Source organism: Colobus angolensis, unplaced genomic scaffold (assembly GCF_000951035.1).
Source record: "Colobus angolensis palliatus isolate OR3802 unplaced genomic scaffold, Cang.pa_1.0 Scaffold107, whole genome shotgun sequence".
In the NCBI taxonomy this organism is placed as follows: domain Eukaryota; kingdom Metazoa; phylum Chordata; class Mammalia; order Primates; family Cercopithecidae; genus Colobus; species Colobus angolensis.
The window spans coordinates 2,794,762-2,807,885 of NW_012111697.1; the positions used below are offsets into that span (position 1 = coordinate 2,794,762).

The 13,124-nt window shown below is 43.9% G+C and overlaps 1 protein-coding gene across 1 annotated transcript; it reads left to right on the forward strand.

Moving 5' to 3' along the window:
* The first annotated feature begins 3,721 nt into the window (after positions 1 to 3,721).
* Positions 3,722 to 12,711, forward strand: ZNF30 (zinc finger protein 30). Its single transcript, XM_011947613.1, is given in 7 exon segments — positions 3,722 to 4,039; positions 6,684 to 6,756; positions 8,445 to 8,595; positions 10,242 to 10,340; positions 10,853 to 12,071; positions 12,073 to 12,212; positions 12,215 to 12,711. Coding segments are annotated over 6 exon segments (1,785 nt in total). The 5' UTR covers positions 3,722 to 4,039; positions 6,684 to 6,747; the 3' UTR covers positions 12,382 to 12,711.
* Positions 12,712 to 13,124: the final 413 nt, after the last annotated feature.

A 13,124-nucleotide genomic window follows, 5' to 3' on the forward strand; every position in this document is an offset into this window, starting at 1 on the left:
TTTCCTTTATTATTGTGTGCTTCTCTCAACTCAGATTAAGGTAGATACATTTCTTTGTTTGTTCACACATCTAGAAAGCACCTGCAACAGGGCGGGTGCTCAGTATTTGTTAAAACACACGGGAACCATGGCTTTGCACCTGTTTACTCTCTCTAAATCTACCCTCAACAATTCCTTTCCCTCCACATTTATGACAGTTCAATGTTATCAGGAAGAGAAATAAATCATAATCTGAAGGAACAAAACTTTAATGGTAGCCACAATTCTAGTAGAACCATTACCTCAACTAAATTTCCTCACATCTCAGAACTCAGTATTCTGTACTTACCTCCCACTGGGACGTATCTTTTCTCAGGCATCACAGATAATTTTCTTCTCCAGTTGTCTTATGATTCTTTTTGTATAATTTCATTAATCAGCATTAACAGCCTTCTGGGAATCGCTCACTTCACAAATGTTTTTTGGAGGTAATCTCAATTTCCCCTGAAGACTCTGTCTCTGCACTCACAGATGAGAAGAAAATCACTCCCAGAAAGAGATGACAGCATGGAATCCTAAGCCTTTATCTCACTGTTCAGATGACCTCTCCTGACAAATGCACAAGATACGACAACTGCGGCCACTATCCTAGTTGGAAACACAATTTGGTAAGTGGCTGTTCTTTTCAGATAAACATATGGAACTTAGATGAAATGTATTTCAGGAAATGCCATGAGTAACATTATATGGGGGGGAAATTCTGCTCTCCTGGATTCGAACATCACTGACAGAGGTCAGAGAAAATTTCCTGAGGGATCAGAGACTGTAATTTTCCACTGGATGCTAAGATTCCAGCTGTAGGGCTTGTAAGTATCTTTCCTCCCTCTTCCCTGAGACAGCTTCGTCTGAAATCTCCAATTTACCCTCAACGATGAAACACCTAGAACCTCACTATAGTCACGCAAGTCTTCACTCAAAACACAGGGGCATAGCAGGAAGACTGTGATCCTTAGCTGTCATCTATGGAGTGGGCACTTGGTATTTCAGGGGCACTTTTTGAATAAATAATTTCAAAATCATTTCAAAAATTTTCTCAAAAACATCTGTGATTTAAACATTTCTTTGAGATTCTAAGTATTCTACTAATCTGTTGTATTTCTACCCACCATGGAACTCACATTCCCCTCCGCAAAATACAAATCTCTATTGTATTCACCCCTCACTCCTGAACATAAATTTACCCTCACAAATTTCTGCCCAGATGACATTTTGACGGCTATTTACACATCCCCATCTCAGACAGCACAGTGTACATAATTTGGCCCCTAATGGATCCTCTATGAAAAGTCCTTTAATCAAGGGAATAGATGAGTCCTTATTTGTCTTGAACGTCTCTACTTCCTCCAGGACAGAAGTGATCAGTGACCACAGCTGGTTCAGGAATCACAGAATCTTGCAAAGTTGTCTACGATCGACATGAACTGGCTGGATTCTCACTCCAGGTCTATCACCTTCTTATTTGTTAATGAAATATTTGTCTTCAGACATTATGACAGATATCCATTGAGTTTCAGAAAGTTTGAAAATGATGGACCCTTTAGACATGAATAGCCTTCATGGTGAACTTACAGAGACGAGGCCACTGGTCAACAAACAGCTGTTCTACCAAAAGAGCCTGGAGTTACAAAGCGAGTGAACATTTTTGCAGAGCTAGAAACTAATTCAATAAGGCTAAACACCTGCTACTGCTGGTAGGGAAAATCCTAACTATTCACAGTCAAATGCTTTTGTTGCGAGGTTATTTAGGTTGATGTTGATAAGGGAAAAGTGCCCTTGTCCTCCTGGCAGGGCGTGCGACGGGGGTGTGGCTTGCTTCTTCAGTGCCCCGCTGCTCAAACCTCCAGGGGAATATACAGACGGGTGGGCTGTGGGGCTGCGACCCCATGGCAGTGTCCAGGGGTGAATGTTTACAGCTGAAGCCCCAGTGGACGTGTTACAGGGTGCCCTTTTAGTTTAGCCGTCCGCAGGCGGTTTATGTTAGCTCAATTAGATCCCTGCCTCATCGCAAGGACAGAGGGCTTTCTGTATCCCGGGGTTCCTGTCTTGGTGTACCAGAAGAATCAGATCACACATGGGCTTGGAGGATGACTGCAGGGTTTTGAGTGGAAGTAGCTCTCAACAGTTAGGGGAGCCAGAAGGGGGATGGTTTTCCCCTGGAGTCGGGCTGCTCCGCAGCACCTGCTCTCCTCCGACTGCCCCAGCCAAACTCTGCGTCCTTCTGGTGGGTGGCCTGCCCGCGTGCCAGCGTCTGTCATGTCTTCTTCCGCCAACATGTTCCTCTCCATGTCCAGCAGCATGTATGTCTGCTTCCTAGGGTCTCCGAGTATTTATACATACCGGATGGGGGCGGGAACAGGATGGGGGCGTGGCAGGCCAGGGCGGTCTTGGGAAATGCAAAATTTAGGCAGGAAAACAAAAATGCCTGTCCTCACCTAGGTCAGTGGGCACAGGGCCAGGGGTAGAACCCTAGCCAGGGACCACACCCTCTTGTACCCAGCACTTCCCTTCCCCACTTCCGTATCATTTAAAGGGACCCTGCCCTTCTCTCCCCAGCACTCCCCTTCCTCACTTCCGTATCAATGTCATCACCCTGGACTGACACCAGGAATCACTGTAATGTGGGCTTAATAAGAACAGAGCTCAGCTGGCCGCGGTGGCTCACCCTGTCATCCCAGCACTTTGGGAGGCCGAGGCGGGTGGATCGCTGGAGCCCAGGAGTTCGAGACTAGCCTGGGCAAGATGGCAAAACCCCATCTCTACAAAAAAATATATATAAATTAGCCAGGTATAGTGGCGCGCGCCTGTAGTCCCAGCTACTCTGGAGGCCGAGGTGGGAGAATCACTTGAACCTGGGAGGGGGAGATTACAGTGAGCCGAGATGGAGATCGCGCCACTGCATTCCAGTCTGAGCAACAGAGGGAGACCCTGTCTCAAAACAAAACATAAACAAAGCAAACAAACAAAAATCGGAGCTTACAGTCAAGGTGAATTTCACGTTTGCCTGTATTCAGTTTTAGCATTATATAAACCAAAAGAAGAATGCCATAAAGGCTACAGGCAGATAATACAGAGAAGTATTACTGGAAAAGGAACCAGAAAGAGTAAATATCTCCTAAACGTATGATGGGACAGAAAGATAAATGTCTTTTACATATAGTTAATGTCTGTTTGATTAGTCTTATTTACATTCTCCTTTTAAAAGGTCTTACATTTAGCATCTTAGATAAAACCCACGAAATTTAAATATTTAATAGAAACTTAAAATTTCTGTATCAGAGGACAGAAATACATTTTTCTCACACGTGATTAGTCAAATTGCCACTATTAATCGTATTAATGTTCTGTTAAATAATAGTATTTCTGTAGCGAAAAGCAAACAGTACGGAAAGATAATTTCAAACACCTAGTTTTCATATTTTTGCGTTAAAGTAATAACATATTTTGGTATACATTATCATTTTTTGTTTTTGTTTTTGCTTTTTCTGACCTGGTGTGTTACTGCCCTGGGTTGGCCCTCTAAGAAGCTGGCCACCTACTTCGGGCCTCAGGTGTCAGTCGCCCCCCGACTCCCCAAAATCACCCAGCTTGGAGGTCTACAAGCTTCCCGCTCTGCGAGCGCCTGCGCCTGCGCACCCTCAGCCGGACGGGAGCGCCCAGAAGTCTCCGGGTGCCGGTGGGAGGCCTTGTGGACTGCGCCGCGCATGCTCGGCGGTGTGACGGCTCCGGACTACATTTCCCACAGGCTACTGCGATCCGGCCAATGTAGCCTGAAACTACATTTCTCAGCGGCCCCTGGAACGACCTCAACCTCTACCTCCTCGCCAGTTCATTGTGGTCGTTGACCCGGCAGAGACCTTAGGAGTTTTGCGAGGTAGAAGTCAGCCCCCGGCTCAGAGGTTAGAGCAGCCCCGCCGGGCAACCTGAATTTCTGCAAAGGAACACAGTTAGCACCGGGAGTTCTGCAGACCTGGGTCGGCGCGGAACCTGAGCTGAGACGTGCGTGAGCGTTGGATGGACCGGGAGAGGATCTCGGGCCGGCGAGTGCCGGAGAGGCAGGGAAAGGGAAGCTGCGTGAGACAGGGCCGGTGTGCACCCGCGAAGACTGGGTGCATGGCCTCCATGCGAATCTGAGCTATTAATATTTGTTACTATTTTGGATTAAATCACTGTAATTGATTTATGTAAAGAAGCAAAAGACTCTTCAAGTCTCAGTTTAAAAAGGAAACGATAGATATGATACCTTGTGCATGCAGCGGGAAGAAATGGGAGTGCCAGGAAGCCTCTTCTTGTTTGGAAAAAACTTTATAAGTATTTACACCTTTTTTAAAAATGAGAGCAATGTCATCTGAAAATTATCAGTGCAGGGAAAAGGACTTTAAAGGATCTGTTGTGCAGATTACTTTCCTAATGACAAAATTATGTAAGAAAGGAGGGCAAGATGACAGCTGTAAACATTTCCATCAATCTCCATATTACACAGAAATAGGACCCAGGCTTTTCTTAAGGTTCTTCAATTTTGCATTATCCCACAGCAGTAGTTCTCTCTCTCTAGCTGCTAGGGGACAGAGGAAATTTAAACATCAGAGAATCTTTTCTGTTGGTTTTTTGTTTTTTGTTTTTTTTTTTTTTTGAGACAGAGTCTCGCTCTGCCGCCCAGGCTGGAGTGCAATGGCCGGGTCTCAGCTCACTGCAAGCTCCGCCTCCCGGGTTTACGCCATTCTCCTGCCTCAGCCTCCCAAGCAGCTGGGACTACAGGCGCCCGCCACGTCGCCCGGCTAGATTTTTGTATTTTTTAGTAGAGACGGGGTTTCACCATGTTAGCCAGGATGGTCTCGATCTCCTGACCTCGTGATCCGCCCGTCTCGGCCTCCCAAAGTGCTGGGATTACAGGCTTGAGCCACCGCACCCGGCCTTGTTTGTTTTTAAAGAAGAGTTGCTCTTAATTTTTTAGTTAGAATTAAAAGAAAGCATGCCAGAGAAACACGTTTTAAGTAAAAAGTGGAAACAGGTCGGGTGGCACGGCTCATGCCTGTAATCCCAGCACTTTGGGAAGCTGAGGCGGGTGGATTGCCTGAGCTCAGGAGTTCGAGACCAGCAACAGGGCAACGTGGTGAAACCCCGTCTCTACTAAAAATGTAAAAATTAGCCAAGTGTGGTGGCGCTCGCGTGTAGTCACAGCTACTTGAGAGGCGGAGGTGGGAGAAGTGCTTGAAACTGGGAGTCGGTGGAGGTTGCAGTGAGTGGAGATGACGCCACTGCAATCCAGCCTGGGCGACAAAGCAAGGCCCTGTCTCTAAAAAAAAATAGATACATAAATAAATTAAGTGGAAACAAAGTGTTTCGTTAATTAAAATGAAATAAAGGTTGTATAATGTTTATGTAATAACTCAACTCCAATGCAGGCAGGAGTTCGAGACCAGCCTGGCCAACATGGCAAAACCCTGTCTCTACTAAAAATACAAAAATTAGCTAGGCGTATTGGCAGGCCCCTGTAATCCCAACTACTTGGGAGGCGCCCAAGAGGTGGAGGTTGCAGTGAACCGAGATCACACTACTGCACTCCAGCCTGGGCAACACAGCGAGACCCTGTCACAAAACAACAACAAACAAAAGAAAAAATCCCTTATGATGCCTAATTTATAAATTAAACGTAATCATAGGTGTGTATGTATAGGAAAAAACCTAATATATATGGGGTTCAGTCAGACATCTACTGAGGATCTTTTGAGTGTATCTCCCCCCTGTGAAAAAGAGGGAACTACCATAATAAGAGTTAACTCGACCGCACGCTGTGGCTCTCGCCTGTAATTCCAGCACTGTGGGAGGCCGAGGCGGGCGGATCACGAGGTCAGGAGATGTAGACCATCCTGGCCAACATGGTGAAACCCCCTCTACTAAAAATACAAAAATTAGCTGGGCGTGACCGCGCCTGTAGTCCCAGCTACTCAGGACGGAGGCAGAGGCAGGAGAATCGCATGAATCTGGGAGGCGGAGGTTGCAGTGAGCCAGGATGGCACTGCTGCACTCACTCCAGCCCTGAGTGACAGGGCAAGACTCCGTCTCAAAAAAAAAAAAAAGAGCTAACTCATGTTAAGCAAGTATTCTGTTAAGTTTTGGGGGTGGGTTTTCTTATTCTTCAGGACAACCACATGTTGGAGCTGATATTCCTATTACTATTTTAGTGGTCAGAAAACGGAGCCGTATTAGTAACTGCCTGATCATTTTCTCCTACGTTCTCTATCTCCCATGTCCTGACCAACCTCAGATTTATACTGCCACCATTAAAGAAGCTCTGGATTGGGTGATGTGGACTCTTTCTTAGGCTTAGAACGTGGGAATGGAGTGAGGAGAATCTCTGTTCAAGAGAAGACTGCAACCGAATTTGAGACCTAGATCAACATTCCCAAAATGAGGGCCTAGTGGGAAAGCTTGTGTCTGATTCTGCCTTCCTTGAGAAGTGCCACTCCTCTGCATCCAACTCTGTACAGCTTAGTTCACTGGGGCTTGAATTCCACTGTTCTCCACATTTTGTTTGAGGGTGTTTGTAGCACAGTTCGGAAGCTGAAATGGAGGGACAAGAAGGTTTATTAATGTATGTCATTGAGAACACTAAAGCCTCCTTTACCTCTTTCTGGATTTTCTAGAGTTTGAACTTCTCAGATAGAGGAACCCCAGTGAAGACTGATCAGTTCTTAGAGTTCTCAAAGCATGACCCACGTAAGTTGGTGTTTCTTCTTGAAATATTGGGATTTTTACATTATGTGGCTATTTTCCTTAATTGATCTGAAGCATTCTGCATCAGAGTGCACCCTCTAATTGCCTACTTGATTCCTTCTGTGTGGCAGAAAGATGTCAAAGTATTGTTTCCTCCTTACAAGGTCCTCGTTTCTAATTGGTGTTCCTGAATTCATTGAGCAAATTACTGAGCAGGTAAATAGTAAGTCTTAGCTGAAAGGCTGTGATAGAGCAGTGAAGGACTGAAGTCCCATGGCAGAAGTATTTGAGCTTCCTACATCCAGCTGTGGTTTGATGAGTTTGATCTGTTGGCTTCATTTGGCCACACATCAGAAGATTTGAAGTTTTCCACAGAGCTGATAATGGGACCTGCCAGACTTGGACAACATGCGTTTGGTTCTGAGTCATTTTCACCCTAATCCACTAACTCAAGAACAGCCAAATGGCCAGGTGCAGTGGCTCACAGCTGTAAACCCAGGACCTTGGGAGCCCAAGGTGGGAGGATCACTTGAGCCCAAGAGTTCAAGACCAGCCTAGGCAGCATAGCAAGACCCTGTCTCTACCAAAAAAAAATTTTTTAATTAGCCAGGCATGGGGGCACCTGCCTGTAGTCCTAACTACTTGGGAACCTCAGACAGAAAGATACTTTGAGCCCAGGAGTTCAAGGTTGCCGTGAGCTATGATCATAGCACTGCACTACACACTGGGCAACACAGTGAGACTCTATCTCAAAAAATTTTGAAAAAACAACAGACAAAATATTAAGTGAAGGATATTGTGTGACACTATAAGTGTATTATTATCAGTAGTAGATTAACAAATTACCAGAATTGGGGAAACCTGAGGCATTTGGTTCAATCTTCATTTATAAGTATAAAATCATTACTTTTTTTTTTTTTTGAGACAGTCTCGCTGTGTCACCCAGGCTAGAGTACAGTGGCACAATTTCGACTCACTGCAACCTCCACCTCCTGGATTCAAGTGATTCTCCTGCCTCAGCTTCCCAAGTAGCTGGGATTACAGGCATCTGCCACAATGCCCAGCTAATTTTTGTATTTTTAGTAGAGACAAGTTTCACCACATAGGCCAGGCTGGTCTCAAAGTCCTCACCTCAAGTGATCTGCCCACCTCAGCCTCACAAAGTTACTAACTCAATATAGATCCACAAGATAACTTTTATGTCACTATGGAAAAAAGTATTTATTAATACAAGGAAAAACACTTATGATCTGACATAATGAACTTGAAGCTTGAGGAGTTATTCAACAAATTTGTGTCATGGCTATTTTCTAAGGCAGATTTTATTCTACAGTTGAAGAAAGAAATCATAGCTATCTTCCTCTTAAAGGGAGAGTAATATAGAGACTAATCCTTTTTGAGAATTTGTTTAGTTGGATACCTAGCAGGCAATATCTTTGTATATACTCTTTTACATAAAAGGGAAACTAGGATTATTTTGTCCATTTCACCACAGATATGGAGTATTGTGATATCCTACAATATAAAGGACATTTTGTCCATAGCAGCAGGATTCTTCTAGAACATGCAGATACTATCCTCATCCACTTCCCATGTTATAAGCTTCCAGCCTATGTTATTGTTCCCTTACTACATCGAAACGTTTATTTCATCTCCTTTCACCTTGAAAGCATTTTCTTTGATTTCACCAGAAATATGTGGGTTTGCAGTTTCAGGGATCAGTGACATTTGAGGATGTGGCCATAGCCTTCTCCCAGCAGGAGTGGGAGAGTCTGGACTGTTCCCAGAGGGGCTTGTACAGAGATGTGATGTTGGAGAACTACAGGAACTTGATGTCAATGGGTAAGTGTACCTTTCTCAAATACTTGAGAATCTGCTCCCTGTTATACTTTCTCCATTATAGATTTTAGGGCTATCTTAAGAACTGAACACAATTTCTTCTTGTTGCCAGAGAAATCATTTGAGCTTTGTTAGGTTGGAAATGATCCAATGGCAGGATTAGAATTCTGGATTGTTTATTGCAAAACATTGACAAAAGAGGCCAGGTTTTCTATTATGTTTTTACTCTGAATTGCTCTGAACGTTCTGTGAAAATCTGACCCACCTTGCAGGCAAAACAGCTAGACAAAGGGTCTTGATTTGTTCTATCTGAAGAGCCTATATAACTTATATGCCGGTGAATTGGATAAACAAATCATTTAAAACTGGAGCTACCTGATTTTATTTCGTATAATATAATCTGATTTTGTGGTTAAAATTCATCATCTCTGAACTTTGCATTTAAGAGTAAATGCAAACCAAATCTGTATCCTATAGATGTAGATGTCTAAGGAGACTTTGTTTTTCTCTTAGCAAAATAACAATAATAATGTTAGTAACACACAGTGTGCTTACTGTGTGCTGGTTCACTGTTCTCTGCTCTTTATATTAATATATATTTGTATTAACTGATTTTTATCCTTACAAGCACTCTATAGGTGCTAACCATTTTAGATGAGAATTCTAAAGCACAGTGTATTTAAGTGAGTTATGCAAGACCACACAGCCCATAGGTGACGGTAGCAGAAACTTGAACCCAGGCACTTAGGTTCCATAATCCGTGTTCTCAATCACAATGTCATACTTTTTTTTTTTTTTTTCTTTTTGAGACATAGTCTCACTCTGTTGCCCAGGCTGGAGTGGAGTATAATGATCTCAGCTCACTGCAACCTCCACCTCCCAGGTTCAAGCAATTCTCCAGCCTCAGCCTCCCTAGTAGCTGGGATTACAAGCATACACCATCATACCCAGCTAATTTTTGTATTTTTGGTAGAAACAGGGCTTAGTGAAGCCCTGTTTCTTCATGTTGGCCAGGCTGGTCTCGAACTCTTGACCTCAAGTGATCTGCCCACCCTGGCCTCCCAAAGTGCTGGGATTACAGGCATGAGCCACTGGGCCCCGTTTTTTATCAAGACACAAAAAATAAATAAGTATACACTTATCTATGTTTATAATAGATAGATAGATTTCATTTAAAATAAAACCTTTCAGCCGGGCGTGGTGGTTCATGCCTGTAATCCCAGCACTTTGGGAGCCCAAGGTGGGCGGATCACAAGGTCAAGAGATTGAGACCATCCTGGCCAACATGGTGAAATCCCATCTCTACTAAAAATACAAAAATCAGCTGGGCGTGGTGGCACATGCCTATAGTCCCAGCTACTCAGGAGGCTGAGGCAGCAGAATCCCTTGAACCTGGGAGGCAGAGGTTGCAGTGAGCTGAGATCACACACTACACTCCAGCCTGGTGACAGAGTGAGACTCCATCTCTAAATAAATAAATAAATAAAACCTTTCTCTACCTATCTGGAATTATGAATCCTCTTACTCTTCTCATCTCTGAGATATAAAGGTCACTGTCATTTGACCTTTCATTTATGGCAAATTTAACCAAAACTGAAAGTATTTTTGAACTCATATTTTATTTCTTTTCCACGTTCTTATCTCATAAGCAGGACATTCCCTTTCTAAACCACATGTGATCACCTTATTGCAACAATGGAAAGAGCCTGAGGTGACAGTGAGAACAGATGAAAGAAGATGGTGCACAGGTGAGTAAGAGCATGGCAGGTAGGGAGGCCATTGTTGCTGGAAACAGCCCAGCTGTCAGGCAGGAGGTGCATCTCTGCCATGTTTGGAAGTTTCCCTTCAAAGCCCTACGGCCTGGGTAGAAAAAGGCTGAGACTTGGGTAAGAAAGAGATAATCTCACTAGCCTCTCCAAAGGAACTTCATAACCCATTTTAATACTCACGGCCGGGCGCAGTGGCTCAAGCCTGTAATCCCAGCACTTTGGGAGGCTGAGATGGGCAGATCACGAGGTCAGGAGATCGAGACCATCCTGGCTAACATGGTGAAACCCCGTCTCTACTAAAAAATACAAAAACAAAAACTAGCCGGGCGAGGTGGCGGGCGCCTGTAGTCCCAGCTACTCAGAAGGCTGAGGCAGGAGAACGGCGTAAACCCGGGAGGTGGAGCTTGCAGTGACCTGAGATCCGGCCACTGCACTCCAGCTTGGGCAACAGAGCGAGACTCCATCTCAAAAAAAAAAAAATTTTCTTTCAGATTTGCAGTTGGAAGATGATACAATTGGCCGTAAAGAAATGCTCCCCTCTGAAAACTGTCCATCTTTTGCCCCACATCAGAAAATTAGTAGACAGAAACCACATGAATGTCAGGAATATGGAAAGACTCTTTGTCAAGACTCAAAGCCTGTTCAACATGAAAGAATACATAGTAGTGAAAAACCCAACAGATGTAAAGAATGTGGGAAGAACTTTAGTAATGGACATCAACTCACCGTACATCAGAGATTGCATGTTGGTGAGAAACCCTACAAATGTGAGAAATGTGGGAAGGCCTTTATCAGAGGTTCAGCCTTTGTTAAGCATAGGAGAATTCACACTGGTGAGAAGTCACTCAAATGTCAGCAATGTGGAAAGACTTTTAGTGGTAACTATCAACTTACAGTACATGAGAGTATTCATACTGGGAAGAAACCATACGAGTGCGGGGAATGTGGGAAAGCTTTTCTAGCATGTGGAAAGCTTACCCGGCATCAGAGTATTCACACTGGTGAAAAACCCTTTGTGTGTGAGGAGTGTGGAAAGGCCTTCAGTACCTTTTCATACCTGATTCAACATCAGCGAATTCATACTGGTGAAAAACCCTATGAATGCAAAGAATGTGGGAAGGCCTTTAGTACTAGCTCACCCCTTGCTAAGCATCAGAGAATTCATACTGGCAAGAAACCCTATGAATGTAAGGAGTGTGGGAAGGCTTTCACTGTGTATGGACAGCTTACGCGACATCAGAGTATTCATACTGGTGAGAAGCCTTTTGAATGTAAGGAATGTGGAAAGGCCTTTAGACTTAGTTCCTTCCTTCATGCACATCAGCTAATTCATGCAGGGATAAAGCCCTACGGATGCAACGAATGTGGGAAAACCTTCAGTCGTGCCTCATATCTTGTTCAACATGGAAGACTTCACACTGGCAAGACGCCCTATGAATGTAAGGAGTGTGGCAAGGCCTTTAGTACTGGCTCATACCTTCTTCAGCATCAGAGGATTCATACTGGGGAGAAACCCTATGAATGTAAGGAATGTGGCAAAGCCTTTATTAGTCGCCATCAGCTTACTGTACATCAAAGGGTTCATACTGGAGAGAAACCCTATGAGTGTAAGGAATGTGGCAAGACCTTCAGAGTGCACGTACATCTTGCACAGCATCGGAAAATTCATATAGATGTAAAGCCCTACGAATGTAAGGAATGTGGAAAGACTTAGTCGAGCCTCGTACCTTGTACAACATGGCAGAATCCATACTGGTAAGAAGCCCTATGAGTGTAACGAATGTGACAAGGCCTTCAGTTCTGGCTCATACCTTGTTCAGCATCAAAGAATTCATACTGAGGAGAAACCCTATGATGTAACAAATGTGGGAAAGCCTTTACCGTTTATGGACAACTTATTGGACATCAGAGTGTTCACACTGGTGAGAAACCTTTTGAATGTAAGGAATGTGGGAAGGCCTTTAGATACAGTTCAGCCCTTAACGTGCATCTGAGAAAGCATATGGGTGTTATACCCTAAGAGTTTGAGGAATGTGGGAAGTGCTTCGTGTATGGCTCAAACATTGTTGAACATCAGGGAATTTATGCTAGTACGAAACTTTTAAATGTGAAGAATATTGGCAGGCCTATTCTCATCTTTCTTATAATTCATAATATAATTCAGAAAACATAAGCATCTTCATTTATCATTTCTAGGTTTGTAATAGCAATATTTATACTGGTGGACCATTCAGAAAAAGTGGAAAACATTATTACTTAATGGTTACAGCATTGACAGCACGAAACTTTATATAATGTATTTATTCTAATGTGATTGTATGAACAAGTGAATAAAAAAACTTGTACCTCCTAAACCATTATTGAACTTCAAATAATTCATCATTATTTTTTAAAACCAGTTAACAATGTAACAAAAGCCTTTAGCCATGGCACTCATGTTAATTATCATCATTGTTATTCTACTGCCTTGAAGCCCATTTGGTATTAGGCACCACACTTATCACCTGAGGGCATTGTTTAAAAATGGTGATAATAGGCGGGGCGCGGTGGCTCAAGCCTGTAGTCCCAGCACTTTGGGAGGCCAAGACGGGCGGATCACGAGGTCAGGAGATTGAGACCATCCTGGCTAACACGGTGAAACCCTGTCTCTATTAAAAACTACAAAAAATAACTAGCCGGGCGAGGTGGCAGGCGCCTGTAGTCCCAGCTACTCCGGAGGCTGAGGCAGGAGAATGGCGTAAACCCAGGAGGCGGAGCTTGCAG